The sequence below is a fragment of the Sus scrofa genome, chromosome 18, assembly GCF_054392235.1.
Source record: "Sus scrofa isolate SSC_HxYL_T2T_F1_AM1 chromosome 18, Sscrofa_HxYL_maternal_Yorkshire_Landrace_v2.0, whole genome shotgun sequence".
NCBI lineage: Eukaryota > Metazoa > Chordata > Mammalia > Artiodactyla > Suidae > Sus > Sus scrofa.
The window spans coordinates 24,661,999-24,688,998 of NC_139400.1; the positions used below are offsets into that span (position 1 = coordinate 24,661,999).

Consider the following 27,000-nt stretch of genomic DNA (forward strand, 5'->3'; position numbering starts at 1 on the left):
TCCTGTGTTACTGTGGCTGCGGCATAGGCCAGCGGCTGCAGCTCGGATTGGACCCCTAGCCTGGGAACCTCCATGTGCCGCAGGTGCAGCCCTAAAAAGACCAAAAGACAAATAAATAAATAAAAAGATATTCAGGTCTGCTTTGAACTTGTATATCATAAGGGACTATATGGGGCACGACCTCCCAGGAATAAAGATTTCCAAGACTTTATGTGCAGGAGCAGGAGTTCTGGCCTGAAAGGCTTGTGTGATAGTCTCTACACATTTTTTCTCAGATGCTAAGTATGTTATGCGTCATACATGATAAGATACCATAATGAAGGGAAGCAGACATGCCAATAAACATTTACATAAATTTTGAAAACAACGGAGGCAATGCATATGGGGGCTAAGTGTCTCACTGGAATTAGACAAAAGAGTTTAAATCCTGCTTGGCCTCACCACTGAATAGCTGGAGCTAGTCACGTAACTTCTTTAAACCTCACTTTTGTCACCTATAAAGTAAGAATGAAAACGGCACTATCAGTGTGGGCATTAAGTGGGATGTGTACTAAGTACTAAGTAAGCATAGAGGCATCTGGAAAATGCTCTATATGTGTCGGCTGTCATTTTTACAGGTTTTAATTATTAATAGAGAGTAGTTTTAGGGAAAAGAATGGTGTATCTACACAAACGGAATGAATGGCAAGTACAAATGCTCAGAGGTAACCGCGACGAATTATGAGTACTGAGAGAGAAAATGATACACACAAGACAGGTTTGGTTTGGTTTGGTTCTGTTTTTTTTTTTTGGTTTTTTTTTTTTTTTTTGAGGACAGGATTTAAAGTAATAGGAAACAATAGCAAGATATGGAAGGATTAAAATGTTAATTTCATGACATTACTGAGGGGTCTGCCATGAAAGAAGGTTAGTTTACAGAAAAAAAAACAAGTTTTCCTCAATCCTCAAGAGCTTACAATTCAGCTGAAGAGACTGCAACTTTAGGTCATAGACAGGGGTTAAAAAATATACATGAAAGAGAAAGGGAAAAAAAAGGAAATGTACAGGTCCAAGCAAGACAGCTAAATCAGCTCTTTTTGATAGAGTCAGACCGGTCCAAAGATGCACCAAGGCTTGAGATGGACAGACCTATGACTGTCGTGACCAACAGCAAAGTTGCAAGGCGACGAAATACCTCAGGTTTGCCAACGGACTCCTACATACAACACAGGCAAAGGTGAACGTCAGCGTCATTCGTTTGTATGGCTTTGCTCTTTGCAACAGGATGGGTACAGTTGCAGGCTCACACCACCAAGACGAACAGAAGCAAACGGCAGCGCTTCTTTCACTTGAAAGGCGAAGATGACCTTGAAAAAGTCACTCCTCTCTGCTCGTTCTCCCAGTTTTAAGCAAAAGCCTCTCTGGGAAAGAAGGGCCACACGTCACAGGTGGTGACGGTCATCTACGGAATCAACTAAGTGAACAAAACTAAGGGACTGAGAATAAAGGAAGAGGTGGGACAAGAAACCCGTTCTAGGTTTATCCTCTCGTTTGCTTTTGGCACTCAGCTGGCCGTGTAACTTCTTGGGCACAGTCCTCATGACGACACACGTGGTTGCTAACAAGTCACAAGCACAGTCACTTAAATTTTTTTTTTTTTTGAATTGTCCTACTCAATAGTATTTACAACAATAATTGTTGCAATAAGACCAGAATTCAAAGGCTGGCTTTGTTGCTTACCAATCATGAACTTGGGCACACTGTCACCACACGGGCATTGGGAACAACAGTACCAAGCTCTCTGAGGGTTGAAGCAAATAATGTATTTAAGGTTTAGCCCACATCGTATCACTCGTATGAGTGATTATGAGGTTTGAACACCACTATTTCCTTATTACAATCTGGTGTCTAATTCCTCAGTTCCCTTGAATGTCAGAAGAATCACGAGGGCTTGTTTAACACAGATTGCACAGCCTTGTCCTCCCAGAGTTTCTCAAGCAGTAAGTCTGGGATGGAGCCCTAGAATTCACACTTTTTTTTTTTTGACCGTGCCTATGGCATGAAGTAGTTTCTGGGCCAGGGATCGAACCTGTGGCACAGCAATGACCCGAACCACAGCAGTGACAATGCTGGATCCTTAGCCTGCTAGACTAGAAGGGAACTCTCTAGAATTCACACATCTAACTTGCTCCCAAGTGATGCTGATAATGCTGGTCTGGGGACCACACTTTGAACCCCCAGTCTGTCTAAAGTCATTCCTGATGCCACTGCCTACTCAGGTATTTTCATATGACAAAGAATTGAACCTCTTCCAGAAGGAGTCAGAATAGGCTAACACTAAAAAAACACTGTAATAGTTTGCTATGTATACGTGCAATACAGAAAAAAAAAAAAATCCGAGTTGGGAGCTAACTAATCTCTAAAGAGAAAGTTTGGGTTCCCCCCACACCCCTCTGGCACCTTTTTTCATAAAATGTTAGCACAGGTTTATTCTGTACAAATCCCAAGTGATTCATGTCAGATTAAATCCCCACAGAAATGAGGCAAAATGAACAGATGGCTTTTTCCTTTCTAAATGGTGTGTGTTATTTTTTTTACTTGAGCAATAAAACTCCCTGCCTCCTGAGTCACACCGGGTCTAAATATGAATCATCTCAATGCATTCACAACCACAACTCTGGGGTCTCATACACTTGCTCCTCCAATACCGTGAACTGCTCGTGCCCTTTTCAGATCCCAGCTGGCCATGGATGAAAGGAGATACAGTAGATAGGAAATCAAGAGCATAACAGATAGAAAAGATGAGGCTTTTCCCGAGCTCTTCTGCCTGCCTCCAGGTTTGTTATTTTAAAGAGAAGGGCACTGTTCTTCATGGCACACACTTTCCCATGTCTCTCGCCCTCTGATTAATGATCCCAGACAATGACCAACAGCTCTTCACATGTATCAGAATGGCGGGTATGGGTGGGTAGAGCAAAAGTAGAACACGATTAAAAATGCAAACTTTGGAGTTTCCGTTGTGGCGCAGTGGTTAACGAATCCGACTAGGAACCATGAGGTTGCGGGTTCGATCCCTGCCCTTGCTCAGTGGGTTAACGATCCGGCGTTGCCGTGAGCTGTGGTGTAGGTTGCAGACGCGGCTCGGATCCCGCGTTGCTGTGGCTCTGGCGTAGGCCAGCAGCTACAGCTCCGATTGGACCCCTAGCCTGGGAACCTCCATATGCCGCGGGAGTGGCCCAAAGAAATAGCAAAAAGACAAAAAGAAAAAAAAAATGCAAACTTTCAAGTGCACATTTTAAAGAGCCCTTCTTTCACTTTAGAAATTTCATCTTTAACCTTCCCCAAGTAAATGGATTTTTCATCACCTCTGATGGCTACCAGGTTTAAAGAAAATTAAAAAATTAAAACAAAAAAAAACAAAACAAAAAACAGACAAAAGCACCGCTCTTTGACCAGCAACAAGGTAAAGACTTGGCGACCGTGGCATAATTATACTCATTACCACAGACTAGCTGCGCATCTTCAAATTGAGGCTCTCAGAAGTAATTTACTACCACAAACTGATTCAAGTACAGCAATTTTAATTTCGTATTCTTGTAGTTCCTTTTGCCCATTTTTTTCTTCCTCTTGTAACTTTGCTGGTCTTTAAAAGGGCGCTGTCACCTTTGGTCGGATCTTTTTTTAAGCTAGATTTGTAACATTCTCTTGAAGCTTGAAATTAAAATTTCTTTTTCCTACCAATTTAGTCCCTTCCCACTTGGCAAACATCTGTTTTGATTCCTGCATCTCTTACTTTTTCAATGCTTTGATTATGCAAAAGAATCATCAATGATGTGTGCATGGTACTTTCTGTATAGAAACCCAGGAGTTATAGTCAAAGCCTTCCCTTTCTATAGCACCTCATCTCCCAGAGGACCACAAAACACTAGACAAACCACACTCAGAGGACACACCTCCACACCACTCACTTGGAGCTGCCCCTCAGGTAAAATGCATGCTCTGATTAAACAGCATTTACTCAAAAGAATTCTATAACAGCAGCTCTAATGATCCTAAAGAAAGACTTGACACTCAAAGAAGGTAATTGCACACAAAAGATATCACTGAAAGAAGTGGATTTAATTTATAGCAAGGGTGGTTCACTTACAGCAAGACAGGAAAGAAAACTTTCTTAGTAAGGATAAGAAAATCAAAATGAACTATCAAACAGTAAGTCTTTCTTTTCAAAAAACCAAGAGCAGTTTTTGGAGAGTTTCGGCTTAACCCGCTATCAAAGTTGTCACAATTTTTCCAAAAGCACTGTCACACCCACAATAAAAAGGATGCTGACGGGCAAACACCGTTATCGTTAGGATGGCAGAGTCGTGAGCAACAGAGGCTGGAGCAGTAAGTTCGCAAGCAGATTTATCAACCAACAGAGTGGCCAGGACCACTGAGCACAGAGAACTCAGGCTCCCTGCTATTGAGGCAAGGGCTTTTTTAGAGTTAGGGTTTCGTGTGATACGTTACACAGTCTCAAGGAGAACGGGGATGGGGGCTTGGGAAACGGCGAAGAGGGATTTAGGTTATTACATGTGAATTATTATTCTTATTTTCTTTTTCTGTCTTCTTAGGGCCGCACCCGCAGGATATTAAGTTCCCAGGCTGGGGGCTGAATTGGAGCTGCAGCTGCCGGCCTACACCACAGCCACAGTAACGTGGGATCTGAGCCGCGTCTGTGACCTACCCCACAGCTCATGGCAACGCCAGATCCTTCACCCACTGAGCAAGGTCAGGGATCGAACCTGCATCCTCATGGAGGCTAGTCAGATTCATTTCCACTGAGCGACGATATGAACTCCCTAAATGTGAATTTTAACAGTCCTTTTGGCTCTGTTTGAGGTTCAACAGCTCCTTAAATGATCTTGTTCCTGGGGCCTTCATCCACGCGGGAGTCTCTCTCCTGTTTGTTTGGTGTCTAGAGTCTGGGTGGGATCTCGATGGTATGGTTGTGTGACATCCTCCATTTGGTATTCTCCCTCCAGTTTCTAGATACCACCTAACACCACCTAGTAACAATACCCAGGGATTGAAACCCTGGTAATGATTTAACTGCCAGCCAGCACAAGAAAGGATGAACTGGTCTCCTGGGAATGTAGCAGCCTTTCAAATCTTCAACATAACGCTTTCGTGAGTCCTCTGCCACTTGATGTTTAAATCTACAAAGTTCGTCGCATTCACAAGGCGTTTAAAATTCAATCCTAAATCAACCAATCAAATGATACGTATTGGTATCCACTACTCATTTCACTCAAGCAATATTAATTAGGTGCACACTGTACCTAAGAAGCGGTGCCCAATTCCTGGGAGGCAGGACCACAATCAGTAACAGTCCCACCCCTTCTCTCACAAGGCTTAAAGACTGGTTGAAAAGGAATTAAAAACTCCACGTGGGAAAGCGCTCCGAGACACTGGAAGACGTGTAAGAAAATGGCCCTCCGGAGGACTCTGACATGATTTAAAAGGAAAGATGTAGATTCAGCAGAGGAAAAAATATTTAACTATGAGACATGTCAAATGAGTAGTAAAACAAGAAGAGCCGTGAGTTCTCAAAAGGAAACGCTCGGTGAATGCTTCCTAGTGGAGACAGGAGATAGAGCAGACCGCAGCACAGGACAGAAGCTGTTTGGAAACCGGGGCACAGACAGTGGGAAGGAAGGGGAAGGATCGCCAAGCACTGGTATGGGAAAGGACAGAGAGAAAATCCGGTTTAATTAGAACACGGCCTTTCTATAGGACGAGAGTAAACTAAACAGAAAAACAGCCCTTGTTCAAATTGTGGAAGTATTTGAATGACAAACTAAGGGGCGGGGGAAGCCCTAATCCCACCTACAAATTAATACAGGGCAACGCAGACTACTTGTAATAAACCTAAATTTCAATTTGCACATCCAATTTGCTTCTTTGATTACACAAAGATCCTACTACAAAGACGGGCACACACATCACCACCAAACCACAAACAGCCAAGCTTTTCTTCGGGAGCCTTGACTCAGCCAAAAAGTTGAAATTGCCACATTTTTACAGGACCAAGGAAGAGTCTATGGTCACCCAGGCGGCTGAATCGCCTTTTTTCTGAAATTAAAATCCTGGGAGACGCAGGAGGGTCAGTTGTGGGATTCACTCCTGCAGCTCTCGGACTCCCAGAGCAGGCCTGCCTGCAACCCTCTTGGGTCATTAGGTGTCTCTGAAGAAGACCCTGACCCCATACACGCCAGCCCACTCTATCAAATATACCTGTCCTCAGTAAGGGTCTCTATGGACTGCAGTGGTGCTGCATCCCAAACAGAGGAGAATAACTCCATCAGATCAGGGGAGATGGCGCCGGGTCAACCTTGGGGCAATCAATCGCCACGGTAGCCTATGTCCATCAGCAGAGCATCTAAAGTGTGCCTGGATGGAGAAGAACAGGAAGTGCTATTTCTTTCTGATCACGGCAGGTAAACAGATCATCAACCAGGGCCCAGAATCAGAGAAGAAAGAAAGAAACAAAGCCTGCAGAGATATTCAGTCTATTTCCCTCCTGATACACATTCAATCAAATAGCCGCAGGAAATTCAGCCCCACAACTCTAAGGGATGATCCTATGGCCCAATATTCTCACTGTAGAAATATTTCCTAATAGTCAGTGTACCTTCTGCATTTCTTAATTTCCTTCTGCTGTACTCATCTATACCTCTAGAAAAATAAACAATCCCTTTATTTTATATTTGATTTTTTTTTTTTTTTTAAGAGCTGCACCTGCAGCATATCCACGTTCCCAGACTAGGGGTTATAGCCACCAGCCTACACCACAGCCACAGCCACACCAGATCCAAGCAACATCTGTGACCTACACCACAGCTCACAGCAAAGCGGGATCCCTAATGCATTGGGTGAGTCCAGGGATCGAACCTGCGTCCTCATGGATGCTGGTCAGATTCATTTCCACTGAGTCAAGATGGGAACTCCTGAATATTTTTTTAAATTACTATAAAGTCTCACCCCCATTGTTCCCAAGTTTAACATCTGCCTTTGAATTTTAAATCAAAAGCGCCAGGTCCACATTGTTCATTACAACTGTGTAGTCCTTGTCCCATTATAGTAGGCGCTGCCGTCCTTGTTGAGCCCTTGAGGCACTGCCTTCCTCTTTGAGCCCTCGATTAAAAACACGTACTTAACAATAAGTAAGTACTTAATTGTACCTTGGAGGGCACCCCCCTCCTCCCGCCTTTGCTTTTTTAGGGCCATGCCCACAGCATGCAAAAATTCCCAGGCCAGGGGTCAAACCCATACCATAGCAGCGACAGTGCTGATCCCTAATTCACAGAGCCACCAGGGAACTCCTGGAGCCCCTTTTTTTTTTTTTTTTTTTTTTTTTGTCTTTTTGCTATTTCTTGGGCCGCTCCTGCGGCATATGGAGGTTCCCAGGCTAGGGGTTGAATCGGAGCTGCAGCCACTGGCCTACACCAGAACCACAGCAACTCGGGATCGGAACCGCGTCTGCAACTTACAACCACAGCTCACAGCAACACCGGATCATTAACCCACTGAGCAAGGGCAGGGATCGAACCCACAACCTCATGGTTCCTAGTCAGATTCGTTAACCACTGTGCCATGACGGGAACTCCATGGAGCCCTTTTTTGATGACTTGCTATCTATGAAAATGCTTGAGTAACCCCTCAAAAGTGCTCTGTATAAAACCAGTGCCAACGACGGAGTCCTGACTCTCTTCGGAGTCATCCACTTTACAATGATGCTCTTTCTCCAGTGTCAACCTCTCCCCGTAAAGGTTAACATCTCTGTTCAACGTGCTTGTTCCTCAACACACCAGTTCTGCCCCAAGCTTTGAAACTTGCCTCATCGCAAGTCCTTCATCCCAGCAGATGCTCAGCTTGGGACTCCCACCCGTGTGTCTGTCATTCTGGCGTACACGTGCCCAACACTCGAGGCAGCAGCCCAGATGTCACCTCACCGGAACGGGGGAGACGGGGAGGATCAGCCCCAACTCCGTGACCAGATGCTGTTTTGTACAGCGCCGCCAGAAATAGCGCTGGCCTTTCTCAGTGCCATATCACGCTGCTACCACACAGCCCAGGCGCTGTCGTGCATCACCCCCGCGGGACCGGCTACTGCGTGCTGAGCATTCGTCATCGGCTGCAGTTCACTAGGTGGCAGCCCTCATTTCCCTTAGATGGAGTCACATCCAAAGCGATGAATTTTGCTCTCCCTGTGCACCTGACAGTTTTCAGTATCCTTCACAAGTTTCAGGCAGCTAACCAAAAGAGGTTCATGCCACTCGCGCGTGTGACACAACTCTTGGGCAACACCAACACACACCTGGGGAAGATCAGAACTACTGGGAAACAAAACAAATCTGCACCTTTGAATGCACTAGAATTTGCTTTCTCATCTTATGCAAGATAAAAAAAAATTAAAATGCTTTCAAAAAAAATTCCCCCCACAGGGCCCAGCATTTGTTTGTTTGTTTTTTAAATACCCCATTATAGTAAGGGCGTAGATGTGACAGCAAAAATGTACTTTGTCCATCTTTCTATGACTAGGCAAAAATAAACTTAAAACATAGGTGGGTGAATGTGATGCTGTTACAAGTTTGAGAGAGATCGCCAAGGAACACATTTTCTTAAGAAGTAAGTTAGGATGGACTTTTTTATGACCAGCTGTAATTTGCAGGGCTTCCCATGAACCACTCTCCCTGCACTTGTGGGGGATTTAAGAGAGGAACCAGGAGAGGGTAACAGGAAACTCCTGGTGCCCACCTACACTTACCAGTTCTCAGACATGACGTAGCCACAGCGCAGGCTAATGCAGGGAAACAAACAGCAAACAGCCTCGACCTCAAGGTCTTTTCCTAATGGCTGACCCTATGTACTCTTTGTCTTGCTTGCTCTGCTCCTTCAGTTCCTTCAAGGCTCAATTGTGGACCTATTAAAACCATCTAGTATTCCCTCTGCAAGCCGTCTGTCCATATCCCCTAAGGAATGGCCAGCTTCTCTAAGCCACCAGCCCTAACCTGAAGGGCATTTGGGTCTTGCTTAAAAATCTGCTTCCATATCACCCGCACATACTGGAAAAATGCTAAGCAATGGAAGCCTAAAGGTGGCATCACGGTGAGAAATTCCAATCTCTGGAGACTCTCTAATTTGCTACTTGCGGCAACAATGGAGAGCGGACTGAGCTGATGAACTGCTGAAGGAAATCAGTCCTCATTGCACTTTCACGCTCCTGAGTTTCTGAGCTGGTCCATTGGAACAGTCTCAACCACGTCCCCCAAGGAGAGAGATGATCCTGAAATGTCCATCTCCCGCCCTAACCTCTCCCCTAACCTTCCGTGCACAATCTCTAGCTGCTGGAACACAATTCTTCAGGGATATTCTGCCAACTCCTCACATTTAACAGGCACAGAGCACCGTCTTCCTGATCCTAATTCCCAACCACACAGGCTCAAGACTTCACCCTGCCTCAGAGCTCTCCATTGCTTCGAGTCAGTGTTAAAAGGGTTTGAAAATTCATTCTTCTTTCAAAATCTCTTCCATCTCTGTCCTCTTTCTTTTCACTGGCCCTGCCCTCATCTGGTCCTTCCTTCCTGTATTGAGTGAACCTGCCCTCTCATTGGCATCTCTCCATTTTACTGCTTTCTCCACCAATTCATCTTGCAAATAAATTATCCTAAAAATAACACTTTCATTCTTTTACTCTTCCATCGAAAAAAACCGACATCTAATATCATCTATGAGGTAATCTCGCCCCCCCAAATCAACTTAAATCTGATTAAACCTCTTGATGTAAGTTGCAGGGCAACAATAAACAGCAAATGATACCACGGGGAAGCCATCAACAAAACCAGAATGTGGGAAACACTATGGGTCAAAAAATCTGGTTTCTTCAATACACACATTTGAAGAGGAATTTTCAAATTTTGAAAACAATGAGATGGAGAGGAATTTATACGTTCAAGGTTTTAAGTTACTTACCAATCATACTGAAGCGTTTAATCTTTATTTGAATCCTGACTCAGACAAACTGTAAAAAGTATACAGTTATGACATTTGAGACAGCTGGAAATGTGAACAGTGGCTGGATATTTGACGGTAAAACAAAAAACAAAAAAACATTATGTTTTGAGGTTATGGATCTATTTTTTAAAAGGAGACTTTACCTTTTCGAGATCCATACTGGGATATAGATGAAACAATATGACCTCTAGGATTTTTTCAAAATAATAAGGGATAGGGAAACAGGCAGAAGCAGTACTAAAATGATATTACCATAAATTAACTTCCAAAGCTGGTGCAACCAGACAATGGGTTCATGGCGGTTCATTATACATGTCTAGGTACATCTGGACACGTTTGAAATTTTCCATAATAAAAAAAGAACACAGAACTCCCGTTATGGCGCAGCAGAAATTAATCCGACTAGGAACCATGAGGTTGCCGGTTTGATCCCTGGCCTCACTCAGTGGGTTAAGGATCTGGTGTTGCCGTGAGCTGTAGTGTAGGTCGCAGACACCACTCAGATCTCAGATTGCTGTGGCTGTGGTGGAGGCCAGCAGCTATAGCTCTGACTGGACCCCTAGCCTGGGAACCGTATGACACGGGTGCAGCCCTAAAAAGAAAAAAAAAATTGATAAAATTAAATTAAAAATTTTAAAAAGAGCAAAAAAAAAAAAAACCATAAATAGCAGCCCACAGCCAAAAGGAGCAAGTCCAAACCATCCAATCTCTTATTCAAAGATCTCCCTGTCACCCTAAAACATTTAATCTTACTTTTTTGGTAACATTTTGCAAAAACAAACAAAAAAAAAACCCCCAAAAAAAACCTTCTTCTCCCCAGCTCCCTATAATACCATTCGTGTTATGTATTCAATCACAGCCATGTTAAGATGAGCTGAGTCTCCCATGAACTCAACTACTTTAACCTGTTCTGACCTAACCTTCTATGTCTTCTCTGAAATTTTCCCATAGGACCATAAACGGCTCTGTGTTATGTTTTTGTCTTCACTTCCTGCAAGGTTAAAATAATTTCTTAAATTCCTTTTATATAAATATCCTAGAAAAAAAAATACCTATTTGTCTCTCTAGTTAAAACAACAAATTTCCATTAATATAAATTTTAAAAACTCATATAGATAACAAATAGGGGTAGGGAGAAAGAAACAAAGAAAAAAAAAAAAAACCTTTTTTTTTTTTTTTTCTTTATGGTTGCATCTGCAGCATATGGAAGTTCCTGGGCCAGGAAGAGAAACTGTGTCACGGCAGCGACCTGAGCTATAGCAGTGACAACATCAAGTCCTTAACCACTAGGCCACCAGGGAAGTCAAAAACCTCTTTTCTTAATAAAAAGATAATAATTACTAACATTCTTATATGATTCTTTCCATTTCAAAAAAATCTTGAATGAAATAACACAGTTTGCAATGTTCTCAACAATTCAAGTCAGAAAGAGGAACTACTTAGGTTGTCTGTCTTTGGGCTGCTACTCTAAAGTGGACCAAAATCTCTGAATGCAGATTAGTTACAGCACATGTAGTTTTTGTCTTCCCTTCAAAGTGAGTTTAATTTATACGAGAACATTTTCCCATCTTCATGGAGCTTCAACATGGGATCATCACTTGCTACACAGCAGAGAATACACACTCTGAAGGAGTGACGCATTTTTCCAAATTAAACTTTTTGTAAATTTCACCCACCTCCTTGAGACTGTCTTGGTTTTAATATGGCCAAGCCTATAATACTTGCTTAACCTAGCATTAGAAATAGCTGAAATCCTACTGAGAGAGACTTCCCCTGTGAGGGTCCACTGATAATTCTGATTGGAAGGGAGGAAGGAAGGGACAGAGGAAAGCTCAATGACTAATAGCTGTGACTGCCAAAACATTCAAAACACTCAAAGGATCTAATCTAAAGCCGCTGCCAAAACATAAATGAAATTACCTTCGTTTTCTTGACCCTATAGAGTAAAGCAAAGGCTTGTACTGATGTTAGTCCATTGAACAAAGTATTTGGCATTTGAGACCTTGAAAAGGCAAATCTCTATTCAGTGACTGCTTATTTTTTGAAACTTAAAATTCTCAATTTTCACAATTTGAAAACATGTATACATATATAGGTACAGATCAATTTCTTCACATGCAAACACTTAGTCAAATGCCTAGTGAGACACTCCCCAATACAGGCTCTATTTTAAAAATATGTGAACTAAAATCATTTTAGCTAAATGAGTCAACTAAAAGCATCACAGATTCTCAAGTTAAATGTCAAGATGCCAAAATATAAGGCAAAGGAGGCTTGTAAATCACTGACTTAAACCTTCAAAAGGAAAGCTAGGGAGGGCATGCTAAGTTCTACATTTGACTCTGTGGTGCTATAAACACGACTTAAAAACTCCCACCTCAGTTTCTCCATCTCTAAAATGGGGAAAATGGAGCAAATGACAAAGAGAGAAAGGTCAAAGGAATTAGAAAAGATATAAGACATCATTTTAGTGCTTGAGTCTCAAGTGACAGATATGACCGATAAAGAGGAATTACTCTCAGAATTTCATAAACTCACTTGAACCAAGCAATTCCATGAAAGAGCTGTATTTTCCCAAATGCATTTTACCCATCTCTGTTTTCAGTTGATCAAAATGGTAAAATTTGCCGAGCCTGATAACCACTGAGATATTCGCTAACCAATTAAGATCAGTAGGCAAGAATAAAATCCTGGTCTTTATCTTGTGACAAAGTCACAGCAACAATAATCCAATAGCATTGTCTGATTCTGATGGATTACTCTCTAAAAGCAAACTTACAAACCTTACCCTATTGTGATAAAGTAAAAACTGCTACGATTTCCTTGCCACTCTTCCCATTGAGTAGACTATTTTCCCTCACATGAATCCTGGATGCCCTTGGGACCAACAGGATGTGGCAGGGTGACACCATATAACACCCAAGGCAGGGCCGGAAGAGATCACCACCTCACCCTCTGCCTTTCTGAATGCTCCCCATTGGAAGCCTGCGTTCACATAAGAAGTCCAGCTACCCCGAAAGTGCCATGCTATGAGGTCCTAAGGGGAGTGAGAAACCACGTGAAAACACCTCTTGGACCTTCTCACCCAGCCCAGCCTTCAGCTGAAGCAGCCAAGTCAATGATCTCAGCTGACACCCCATGGGTAGAAGTGCCACCCAGGTGAGCCCTGAGGGAACTCCTGACTCACAAAACAGAGAGCAAATAAAAAGGCCGCTGTCTTAAGCCACCAAATTAATGTGTAATTCGGTATGCAGCAAGAGACAACCTAACCAAAAAGCTATCACTATACTCAAGAATTTAGGCACATTCTCAAATTACTTCCACCATCAGACTAGGTTTAGGGAAAGGAAAGGAAAGGAAAGGAAAGGAAAGGAAAGGAAAGGAAAGGTAGAGCTTGAGTATTAATTCAGGAACATATCATCGTTGTTGCCCAAAAATCTTCTCCGGCAGCCGAAAGTAATGCCAGGGAAGCAATGCCAGATGCTTCAATTTCACTCAAATCATAGAATGACAGGCTACATCCCATTATTTCACCTATTCATCACCACCATTTATTACGGCCTTTTGGTTCCCAGCAACCCCCTTGCTTCGGCCCAAGTACACCAAACCTTGATAATCATACGGCCTCCACAAGGACACTTAAATCACCAGTAGCAGTACAATATCTGACTTGGCTCTCAGGGGTTCACCCTCCAAAATCTCAGATGAAATCAGACAAAGAGAAAAGCTTTGAAAGTGGTGGGTTGGAAGGAAGACCTGTTCTTTCTACCCTTGGTCCCCTCAAGCACGACCTAATCAGGCCCAAGCAGATCCTTTCTGGGCAACTTCGAAATTTAACGAGAACAGACTTTCAACCAGATCCATCTCTTCCGGGTTATCAGCCACCAAGCTCCTGTCTTCTCTTGACCCAGTGTATTAAGATGCTCGTGACATTCACAGTAAGTTTCTCTGGGCCATAGACACTCAGAGCTCTGACTCATGCACCTGCCACATGTGAGCTGGGAGCCAGAGGCATCTCCATGGTTACCCACAGTTTCCTGATTTAAGAAGTGAACAGAAAACAACACAGGGGAACGAACCCTGGTGCTATAGAATCGGACTTCAATTCATAGGATGGTTTCTCCCTTACTTCCACGTGCTAACGTCATCTATTCATTGGGCAGCACACTGTCCGTTGACAAGACAGAACATAATTTCCAGGCCCAAGCACCACCTTTCTGAAGACTCAGCGGCCTGGCTGACAATATGCCACCCCAAATAGAGGCTATCAAAAAGTCGTAAAGGCTGGAAAAACTATGTCTGCAACCATCATCTCTCAAGTTAACTAACCTGGAGTACCGAAGGGGGAAAAGAAATAGCTAGTTTTGCTTTAAGAAATGGAATCCTCAGCAAACCAAAGCATCAAATGAAGCAAAATCTATGAAAAACCTAGTTTCAGACCTGGATTCAAATTAGAGATTGGATCTCCCTCCTGGAAAAACCCCTCCAAGTCATGGAAAAGTACCAGTAAGATGTGTGGATTTTCTGACCTGATAGCAAACTGGAAGTTCTCTCTGTGCGAGGTTAACTGTTCACTGTTTAGGCATTTAGATGCCAGTTAACAAAAGTAAAATGATTGCACATTCTGTCTCTGTTCATCTCCAGAAAGAAAGATCAGGACACTAAAAAGTGCAGTGACTTGTGGGTGTCACTACCCATGGTAAACAGGATAATTACAACCCACTACCTCCACCTACAGAACTCCACTGAGCACACTAAGGGGTCATGCACTGAAGCCAACAATGGATAATTGGGCAGTTTTATTTTGAAAAGAGATATGGAAAAAAAAAAAAAAGAGAGAGAGAGAGAGAGAGCTTTTTCAGAATCATAACACCTGAAAGTTGGACTTGTTCAAAGCGACCCTCTTCATATCCCACGAGAGATGGAGGATCTTATGTGTCTCATGTACTTCAGCCTTAAACACTTGAAAATGTGCAGCTAACAGCATGACAGGCATGTCACTGAGCAGGTGACATTTTGGAAGGTGCTGCTGCTGCTCAGAAGAGCAAAAACATGTATTTCTATTATCACAGTTTCAAAGACTGTAAAACTGAGAAGGGGGTTCAACGGTGTGTGGTCACAGGGCTGACACCAGGAGAAAATGCTGGTACCCTGTTAGTCTGATAGCTGCAGCCCCGTCTCCCTGCACGGCTGTCTCCAGACACAAACACGTCGAGACAAACGAGCCTTCCAGCTACCGGACGGACTCAGCCTGCCAGAGACAGGCCAGGTTCCAGGCCAGAAAAGCTGAAGTCTCTGTGTGATCAAAAGCCATGTTCTTTGCCAAGATTTAATAAATCAAAGCATTTCCATTTTTCAGCAAGAAATATTTTCCATTCAAAGAAATATGAATTTCAACTCTCAACACGCATATCTCCATGTATCACATGGTCCCATCACCTTCATTCACACTGGCGATGATTAACTGTAGGCATCTATTGTTCTCAAGGGTGTCTGTCCTCCAGGAATGATTTCAACCTACAGAACATTCCACCAACAAATATATGAAAATCAAATTGACCCTAAGCATAATGAAACTCTGCACGAAAACGTAAACCAAAAATTTCTTTCTAAACCACTCTGGCCAACATTCTCACGTGTTAGTTCTTGTGCCACGTGACGAACAGTGAGGTGCGCGCTCCCCTCAATTCACCAGAGGGAGCTCTCTGACTCTCCCGTGTTCATCTCCATTCTCCACTACCCAGAACACGGGTGGCCCTAATACCACAGCACTAAAACATCACTAAAATGGCTGTCACATTGGAAACCAGCCCGATGAGTTGACTACATGGTTTTACAGACTTTCCCAAAGACCTCCAAAAGTTTTGCAAATCCTTCTCTCTTCTTTGAACTCCTTTACCACGCCTCATGAAAGCCTGTCTTATTTATTCCACGGTTAAGGCACTGCCTCAGGTAATATAACCCAGAGACGCTCCATCAGCCTACAAAAGAGTTTCTCCGACTTGGGATTCCCCATTGTGGTTTAGCAGGTTAAGAACCAGGCTAGTTACCCATGAGGATGCAGGTTCTATCCCTGGCCTAGATCAGTGGGTTAAGGATTTGGCATTGCCATGAGCTCCGATTCAACCACTAGCCTGGGAGCTTACATATGCCACGGGTGACACCCTAAAAACACACACAAAAAAGAAAGAGCTTCCCTGCCTTAGCCTCCACCCTCTACACTCAGTCCTTTTCATTACTACCATACTAATCCCACCGCCTCTCACCACACCCCAATCAAAAATCCACAATGGACCATTATCACCTAAAACAGAGGCCCTCAAACTGCAGCGTGCATATGAATCACCACCAAAAGGGCTTGTTAAAATACAGACTGCAGGGCCTCAGCCCTCAAGTCTGATTTGGTAATTATGAAGCAGGAATAAAAACTTGCGTTTTTAATATGTTCCCAGGTAACACTGATACTATTGGTCCAGGAAACATATTTTGAGAACCACTGACTCAGAGCAAAGACCCCAGTTACAGGATCCTGAACAAATGTATCAGAATCATCTCAGGAGCTTAAAAAAAAAAAAAACCCAACAGAAAACAAAGAATCCAGCTCTTTTCCACGAGTGATCCTTTTTTGTATTTTCTTTATAAAGTGTAGTTGATTTGCAAATGTTGGGCCTATCCTTGCTGTATAGCAAAGTGACCCAGTCATACACATATATACATTCTCTTTCTTTTATTATTTCTTTTTTGTCTTTTGTCTTTTTAGGGCCCCACCCGCAGCATATGGAGGTTCCCAGGCTAGGGGCTGAATCGGAGCTATAGCTGCCGGCCTATGCCATCGCCACAGTAATGCCAGATCCGAGCCACATCTGCGACCTACACCACAGCTCACATTCTCTTTCTTAATACTAACTTCCCTCATGGTCTATCCCAAGAGAGGCCTCTAGACATAGTGCTCTACGATCCTTAGTGAGAAACTCAAGGATGGGGCTAGGAATCAATCCAGAGATAAATCTAATGCAAACCCAGCTTCAGAAACCATTTGCCTAAAGATAAATCACAACCCCCTTAGAGGACACTAGAGGCTGCCACAATCTGAACCCCAATCTACCTGCCTGAACTTACCCTCTTGGCCACAAAATTAACCCCTAGCTACAGCTAAACCACTCTTTTGCTTACTTATCCCTGAAGCTCTGATTATAAGATACTCAAGAGATGTACAATCGATGCTTCTTTAGTGTCTTAAGTACATCTTGAGGGAGAAGGGAGTGGGGAATGGGAAATGACTGCTAATGCTTTTCAGGGTGATGAAAATGTTATAAACTCCTATCATGGTGCAGTTGCACAACTCCACAAATAATACCAAAAAGCTCTGAAATCTATACTTTAAACAGGTAAAACCTCAATAAAGCTCTTTAAATAAACAAATAAATAACTCATTCTGTAATATTAAGCTAGGATCCCTTGATCATCTTTTGAAATGATGTATGTGAAAGGTATAACTTATTTAATAAGCCAGAAACATACTTTCATTCATTTTTGCATTTCAAGTTAATTTCTGATGGAACTTAAAAGTTCCTTAGTTTATTATAAACATTTTTAATATGAGATAATGAGTTTTGTTTTCAAAAGTGTAGGAATTATATATACATTTGACAAATCCAAAGTAAATAGGGCTAAGAAACACTGAACATCTTACTTCATTCATAACTATAATTAATTCTTCACAATAGTACTATCAATAGTATCCTAGCAGATTCAAAAGTTGTTTTAAATTTAGGACATTACTGGAGCTCCTGGCGTCAAATCTAACTAGGAATCATGAGGTTTCGGATTCCATCCCTGGCCCTGCTCAGTGGGTTAAGGATACAGCGTTGCTGTGAGCTGTGGTGTAGGTCGCAGACAAGGCTCGGATCTGGCGTTGCTGTGGCCCTGGTGTAGGCTGGCAGCTACAGTTCTGATTGGACCCCTAGCCTGGGAACCTCCACATGCCACGGGTGTGGCCCTAAAAGGAGAAAAAGACCAAAAAAATAATTAATTAATTAATTAATTTAGGATATTAGTTTTAGTCAAATATCAGCATCAAAAACTTAAGTATTTTTATTAAGTCAAAACTTACAACTTTTAAAGTACTATAATGAGCATCCTAGCACATTCAAAAGTTCAGTTCAAAAGTTATTTTTAACTAACCTCATGACAATAGATTACATCATCTGTAACATACTTACTAGGGCTTCATGTATTCAAGTTTTAAGTGCCATAAGAACTATGAAACAAATAATTCCATTTGATATTATATATTCTAATAGTGTCTGATATATTTGCATAATACAAAATATCTTTATTAGTATTTCATGGTACATCTCTTTCCGTTCATATACTTTTAATCTACCTCTATCTTTATATTTAAAGCATAACTTTTAAACCCAAAATGAGGAACTTGTATTAAAAGATGGGGCTATAGATGGAGTGTATTCTTCAAAATGGCACTGTTACAGTAAAAGGTAAAGAAAGGCCATGGACCTGTTTGAACTTAAAGGAAACTAAAGAGACATGAAAAGCAGATGCAGTATCTAATGCTAGACTGAATTCTCTACTGAAAGGGCAAAAAAATAAAAATAAAAATAAAAACCTGTTTTAAAGAATATATTGGGTCCATTAACAAAGCTAGAATAGAGACAACAGATTAGATAATAGAGAAAAACACACAGAAGAATATATATACATAGAAGAAACAATTTGTAAAGTACAAAACCATTGAATATGAATAAAGAGGTATACAGGTACCATCTGTACCATCCTTACAACCTTTTTAAAAGTTTGAAATTATTTTCAAATTAACAAATAAAACAAAATGCATCTCTTGTAAACAGCATGGCTGGGTCTTTAAAAAAAATTTGACAAATGCTGCCCTTTCACTGAATTATCTAGTTCATTTACATTTAATGTAATTATTTATATGGTTGGTATAATTCTAACATCTTGTTTTTTTTTCCAGTCTTCCTATCTTTTCTGTGTTTTCTTTCTTTGTTCTTCTTTCTTCCTTTCCTGCTCTCTTTTGAATTAAATATTTATTCGCTATTCAGTTTTATCCCCTTTACTTGCTTTTTCATAAGCTAGACATCTATTTTACAATTTCATGTTTGCTCTCGGGATTAAAATATGCATCCTTAACTTACCACGGTTGACCTTGAACAGTGTTATCTCTTCACGTATGAGAAACTTAGAGCAGCAGAGTTTCATTTACTCTACTCCCAACTTTTATGCAATGATCATATTTTATTTCTAAACATATTATAAAACCCATATACATTATCATTGGTTTTGCTTTAAACAAGAATTAAGAAATGAAGAAAATGTTATTTTATTTTTACCCACATATTTACCACTTCTGGCCTTCTTTACATCTTCCTGTAGATGAGTTACCATCTGGTATTATTTTCCTTCAGCTTGAAAATCTTTCTACAACATTTCTGCAAGTGCAGGTCCCATGACAACAAATTCTTTCAGCTTTAGATAATGTGAAAATGTCTCTATGTCACCTTCATTTCAAATGATTTTTTTCAGCGAATATAAACTTTTAGACTGACAATTTTTCTATTTTCCAGCACTTTCAAGATGACATACATTGATTTCTGGCTGGTATTGTTTCTGATGAAATGTTAAGTGAAAATTTTTATCACTGATTCCCTGTAGGCAATACGTCTTTTTTCCTCTGGCTAAGGGTTTTTTCTTTGGTTTTTCAGCAACCCAACAATCATCTGTCTAGGTATGGTTTTCTTTGTGTTAATCTTCCTTGGGATTTGTTGAGCTTCTTGGATCTCTGGATTTACATTTTTCATCACATTTAGAAAATTTTGGTCATTGTTTCTTCCAAAATTAACTGCCCCAACCTCTTTCTCTTCTCTTCATCTGTACTTGCAAACACACAAATGCTAGACAGCCTGATATTGCCTCACAGGACATTATGGCTTTGTTCATTTTTCTCTTCACTCTATTTTCTCCCTGTATTTTAGACTGGATTGGGTTTTTTTGTTGTCTTTCGTTTTCTGTTTTTTTGGGGGGGTCTTTTTGTTTTTTGGGGGTTTTTTGTTGTTGTTTTTTTTTTTTTTTTTTTTTTTTTTGCTTTTTAGGGCCGCACCTGCAGCACATGGAAGTTCCCAGGCTAGGGACTGAATCAGAGCTGCAGCTGCTGGCCCATGCCACAGCCACACCATATCCAAGCCACATTTGTGACCTATATCACAGCTCATGGCAACATCAGATCCTTAATCCACTGAGCAAAGCCAGCAACTGAACCTGCATCCTCATGGATCCTGGTCGGATTCATTAACCACTGAGCCACGAAGGGAACTCATGGATTGGTGCTGATCAATTTTTCTTCAAGTTTTCGGACCCTTTCTTCTACAGCGTGCAATCTGCTGTGAAATCCATCTGGTAAAATTTCCATTTCAGACACTAATTTTTATCAGCCTTTTAAAATTCCCAGTTGAGTCACATTTTTCTGCTTTTTTTGTTAATATAGTAATTGTATCCTGGACAGTGGATGCTTCATTATTGAGAATATGGTTCTTACTTTAGAGTAAATTCTGTTCTGGCAGGCAGTTAACTTATAAGTGGATGAGTCTGATACTGTGGAAATTTGGTTTGAGCTTAATTATGTGAGATCTACAGTATCCCTTATTCTATGCCTATGACAGCCCAATTTCTAAAACATAACCTTTCTGAGGTCACAACTGAAAGCACAGGCTGTTCACCAAATTCTCCCCACAGTGGCTGGTCTAAATTCCAATGTTTTCAATCATTTGGCAATTTCTGCCATTTCCATTCATCTCACACAGTCCAACTGTGGCTATTTTCTGCCATGACTTGGGAGTACGTGAAGCTTCATATTTAACCAAAGGCTTGATGGCACTCTTTTCAAGGTTCTTAGGCTCTTTCTCTGTGCAGTCCCCTCTTCTCCAGTATCCTAACCCACAAATTGCAGCTGCCTCCATATCCCTGAACCCTGATCTCTGCTTCATCTGCTCAGAGAATCTGCTGATGTCCTTTCACTTTCCTATGCCATAGTTTGAAAAGTGTTCCCCAGGAAAAAACCTTGGATGAATGTGAAACTGACCTCATGTATTCTCTTCTCTCAACTGCCATGGACAGAACCATAAGTCCCTAACTACTCATAAAGTAGCTTTAACATCTATTATATTATTTCAAACTTAAACATGTTAACCTGAAAAATGCATGTTTCCATGACAGATTAGCAAACCAAGATATAAAATGTTAAATAATCAGTTTCTAAGCAACAAAAATATTTTACTCAATTCACCAATATTCATCAAGCACCTACTATGGGCACATGGTAATTGACAGAGCATCAAAACAAACTCAGGGAATACAGTTGCAACATACATTCTTTCTCTGAACCCTCAATAAAGCAAACTGACTACAGTCAAAAAACTGTCTAATGAATGAATAACAGGGAATCAATCAATCAAACAACTGCATGCCTGTACTCTCAAAAATGACTACAATTTACATTCATGATTTATTTTTTCCTGCAAAGGCTCCTTTTTGCCATGCAAATAATTCCATTTCTACAGTTACATTTTTCAATTCCCTATATATACTTAATTTTATTTCTATTAGTAGATAGTGTCTAACCAAATCACTTCTATTTAGCTATGTCAAATTTGTTTCAGCCAATTCCTAATCATATTTCTAATTTTCATCTGGCCAAATCAAATATATTCTCCTGGCACATGGAGAGAAAATATAATAACATTTCTAAATACCATCTCTGCAGTATCATAGCAAACAGTACTATCATGTCTCCAATCTTCAACAAATCAATCAAAATGATACATTTAACCTTACAGGTTATTTCATCTCTTAAAAATAAGCTCTTGAACTGTCTTTTACCCCAATATATTCAAGAGTTGACTATAAGAAAATTGTCATAAAATTAAGCTACATGTTTATAAAATAATGTTTAAGAACATTTTAATATTGATTACATAGACATATGACTTACTCTAGTGAAGTCAAGTACATTACAACAGAAAGCCAGATAGTATAGATCCTTGATTGCTACACTTTGAGAATCTTCTAATTTTAAAATCTGGCCAAGGAGTTCTCATTGAAGCTCAGCAGTAATGAACCCGACTACTATCCATGAGGATGCAGGTTCCATCCCTGGCCCCGCTCAGTGGGTTAAGGATCTGGCGTTGCCATGAACTATGGCATAGGTGACAGACGTGGCTTGGATCTGGCATTGCTGTGGCTGTGGTATAGGTTGGCAGCTGCAGCTGATTCAATCTCTAGCCTGGAAACTTCCATATGTTGTGGGTGTGGCCCTAAAAAGACCCAAAGGGGGAAAAAAAAAAAAAAAAGGCCAAAAAAAGCTTTTTTAAAAGGTCTTTGGAAGACGATAGACGTCCATAACATCAGCAAGCATCACCTTGAAATGGAAACATTATATTCTCATTCTATTTAGGATTAAGGGACTATTTTAGGTGGCTGATTTTTTTTTTTTTTTTATGTTCTTCCTTGTTACTCTGAATCAAGAGAGCACCTTTTGTAAAAGGACCTTACCTGCAGAACATCTTGGATCTTCACCCACACGTCTGCCATGTCATACAATTTGACATCTTCCTGCTGCGTCAGTGGAGTCACAACAGTGTCTTGCAGGTATCCCAGGACTACAGAGTGTGCAGTGGCAACAGCATTGAACTTGTCAAACAGCAACTCCAGCAGTTCTAGAAGTAACCTAGTGAAAAAAACAAACATTTATACACACACACACAAACGACACTGGCCTGTAAGAAAAACATCTAACTAAAGTGAAGTACCACACTACTGTGTAAACAGCACCTTAAATTTCAACAGATTTCATTTCAAATGGCTGACTGATTTACACGACTTTTGAAAATTTATCTAAGCCTCAAGTTTCCGCTGCTGTAAAATAGACATGGTAAAGTAAGTCAGAAAGTGCTACAGGATGACGCATATATGGGGAATCTAAAAAATTATAATACAAATGAATCTACATACAAAACAGAGCAAGACTCAAACACATAGAAAACAAACTTATCACCAAAGGGGAAGGGGGGGCACAGATAAATTGCAAATATGGGATTAACAAACTACATAACAGATAAGCAGTAAGAATTTACTGTATAGCACAGAGAAATACATTGAGTATACTGTGATAACTTATAACGGAAAATAATCTGGAAGAAATATATATAACCAAATCACTTTGCTCTATGCCTGAAACTAAGCTAATATTGTAAATCAACTATACTTCATTGTGCTTTTTTTCTTTTTCAGCCACCCCCATGCCATATGGAAGTTCCCGGGCCAGGGATCGAATCCAAGCCAAAGCTGCAACCTACGCCACAGCCGCATCAATGTCAGATCCTTAACCCACTGTGCCAGGCCTGGGATTGAACCCATGCCTCCACAGATACAAGCCAGGTCATTAACCCACTGTGCCACAGCATTACCTCCTATATTTCAATTTTTTTTATTGGACATGGTGTTGAAATTTTAAAGATAATTGTAAAGTCCCTAAAACAGTAGTAGCAGCTGTTCCTTTTTAATAGAATTCAGTGACCACTATACTTGAATTCATACAGGCAGTTTTCACAAGGAATTCAGGCAATTTTTCAGACAACAGTTCAAATGCTACACAGAATATGCTATTCTCTAGCAATAAATTGGACACTTTGGTAAGGATGCTAATCCTTTTAGTCATGGAAAGTTGCGCTTACTACCATTGAAATGTATGGCCTAACTTGTCTGAAAAAAACTACACAACCGCCAAGCAATCTGACTTTCACCACAGGGAGCAGCTTAGGCATCAGCATTATCTCATTTTTCATTGTGAGAGATGCTGGATACATATTATTACATCAATTTTATATACTCAAAGACACAAAATGAGGTTGCAAAGCAGCTAAGCCAAGAACAAAAGTTGATTTCCATGTCAGTGCATTGAGCCACCTACCACCCACTACAGTTCTGCATGTAGAAAGATATTCAGAGATGGCCCAGAGCTTTATGTCATGGATGCAAAATAATTCCTCGGAGCCTTATAGCATCACTAATCACCCACATGTGCAATCACCCTTTCCTCCTCTGAACTTGTACTTAAAACCCAGTTTTGAACTTATGGTATGTGGCTCCCATCTCTGACTCAATCAACATGGGTCACATTTATTTATGCATAGACATTTTATCTCTCCTTCTCCATTATTAGTCTTTTTTAGATCAGGCAGTGCTTTATACACCTCTACATACTTAGCAGCACTCAGAACAGTAACCAGCAAATATCTGCTAAATGAATTTAATGCATATACCATGAACGAGTATAAGCAATTTTGGACTGTGGCCTTTGATGTGTAATATGTGGTTCTTAGTTCATAGTTCCTAAGTAGACTTATAAAGCAACCTGGAAAGCAGAAAAGGAAAGAGAAGAGCTTGTCAACGGTGTCAATTAACAAGATTTTATTACCATAAATAAGAGGCTATAACTATAATCCCATCAAAACGTATAGCATATTATCTAATCCTATGGCTTCTTTACTGCCCAATTACTATAATTAATGTGCCAATGTGACAGCCAATAACTATCTTATGATAAGACCCTAATACTTATTTGACATTTTAATTTAGAAAAGACAGAATAAAAATTTATGTATTACTCCTAGTCCAGAAAATATATATATAAGCTAGAAATAACACATCATATTTGTAAATAGGAGCTTTGTAAATCTACCTTTGAATGATGATTTCTTTAAATCTTTTAAAGGTCAATTCATATTTATACTTAAATTTACCTAAAACAATTCTTCATTTTCATGTATGTCATATAAGAACTACGTCTCAGCAGAGAGAGGTACAGAGAGGAAGTTAGGTGCATCTAAGATATACCTAACTTAACAACTGAAACAGTTAATTCAGTGTGGCTAAATAATCTCTATGAGACTGGTATCTGGCATACAGAGAAAACACTCGATTAAGTTAAGGTTAAATCAACAGAGTACCAAAAAAAATTAATTTACTTTTATGAAGTGTCAAAATATGGTCTTATTTTTCTTATTTTGCCATCCACCACTGAAAAAAAAAAAAAATTATGGCCTACGGATTGATATTTGGGAATCACAGGCTTACAAACTCAGCATAAATCTTTATTTGAAAAAGTAGAACCTTAAGATGCTCAACATCTTAGTCCAGTTATAATGTCCCTCCTTGACAAAATTAAAACTTAGTAATTTTATGCTGTACCTTTGCTTTTTGTGGTCGTAAGTTTTGCTTTTTGTGGTCGTACCTGTGGCACATGGCAATTCCTGGGCTAAGGGTCGGAAAGAGCTGCAGCTGCCGGTCTACACCACAGCCACACCAGATCAGAGATGTCTGAGGCCTACACCACAGCTCGCGGCAATGCCTGAGCCGTACCCACTGCATGAGGCCAGGAGTTGAACCCGCATCCTCACGGACTCTATGTCAGGTTTGTAACACTCTGAGCCACAATGGGAACTCCTATACCCCAGCATTTGTTGACATCATATTGATCCATGACATTCAGAAGCATGTGGCTCGCTGGTGCCCAACTTCCCAGTGGCATGAAGTTCTAGGCACGGGCCTCTAAACCAGCTACGAAACAGAAAACAATGGAAAAGAAGTGTTCCTCTGAATGAAGGGGCTGCTGTCAGGTTCTCTCTAGGGCCACCCAGACTCCAGGACTACACACACCCTGGCTGCCACTCAAGGCCAAGAGCAACTCAGCAACCAGGGCAGAAGGGGCCTCAGGAGAACTGAGGTGTAAAATGAGGCCCATGGCATCTTAATATTATGGAAACGACAATCCCCGGATAAAATGCTGACACATGGCCACATTCTGTCCCTCCTGGAGGATCAAGCCCAAGACAGACACATCGTAGTGTGACCATCACAGGCCCTCGACAGGCTACACAGGGAAGGAAGAAGGGAAGAAGCCAGACCAGAAGTGGAGAAGTTCTACTTGCGCTTTGCCTACTTTCAAACATCCGCCTGCTGAAGAGAGGGAGGCTCCCCACTGCCTCACCACAGCACAATCACAGCAATAGTAATAAAACCCACGGCTCAGACAACAAAATTTCTCCATGTCGGGCTGCAAGTGATACCACCAAGAAGGTGAAAAGACAACCCAAGAAATGGGAGGAAATATTTGCAGAGAATTTATGTGATAAAGGGTTTATACCTAGAATGCCTAAAGATTTTCTTACACCTAGTAAAAAAAAAAAGACACCCGAATTTTTAAATGGTCAAAGAATTTGAATATACTTTTCTCCAAAGAAGATACACAGATGACCAAGAAGCAAACAGAAGATGCTCAACATCTTAGTCTTCAGAGAAATGCAAACCAAAACCAGGAGCTACCACTGCAACCCACCTGGATGGACATACTCAAAAAGATGGGCAATAAACAGTGCTGGTGAGGACGCTGGAAAATTAGAATGTTCCGACAGCACTGATGGGAAGGTAACATGGTACAGCTGCCTTTGGAAAACACTCTGGCAGTTGCTCAAACATTAAACGGCGACCATACAGACCCAATAATCTCACTCCTACGTTTATATCCAAGAGAAAGAAAAACATATATGGACACAAGAACTTGTACACAGCAGTATTCATTATAGTAAAATATTGAAACAGTACAAGAATAATAATAGAGTAAAACCAGAAAAGTAGAAATGATCCAAATGACCATCAACTGACAAACGGACCCCCCCAAAAAAAGGTGTATTCATAAAACACAGTATTATTTGGCTTTAAAAGGCTGACATGTGCTACACCGTGAATCTTGACAACATTATGCTAAGTGAAAAAAGTCACAGAAGACAACGTACTGTGATTCCATTTACATATAATATCCAGAATAGGCCAATTATCCAGATGAAAATATGTTAGTAGTCACTTAGGCAGGTAGGA

At 40.9% G+C, this 27,000-nt stretch overlaps 1 protein-coding gene and 1 long non-coding RNA gene across 10 annotated transcripts in view; both read right to left on the reverse strand.

Moving 5' to 3' along the window:
- Positions 1-27,000, reverse strand: part of EXOC4 (exocyst complex component 4) — a 799,095-nt gene that overhangs the window by 660,414 nt on the left and 111,681 nt on the right. For all 9 annotated transcript variants that reach the window (XR_014833792.1, XR_014833790.1, XR_014833791.1 and 6 more), the window contains exon 7: positions 22,618-22,792. Coding sequence is in view for 1 of the 9 variants with exons in the window: in XM_021078821.2 (XP_020934480.1) it covers positions 22,618-22,792 (175 nt within the window). In the remaining 8 variants the exon portion in view is untranslated. The remainder of the gene's footprint in view (positions 1-22,617; positions 22,793-27,000) is intronic.
- LOC146394937 (uncharacterized) lies at positions 769-7,229 on the reverse strand. The gene is made up of 2 exons (XR_014833823.1): positions 4,665-7,229; positions 769-3,160 (listed from the first exon to the last, which is right to left on the reverse strand). It is a non-coding gene; the product is annotated as an uncharacterized LOC146394937 (long non-coding RNA).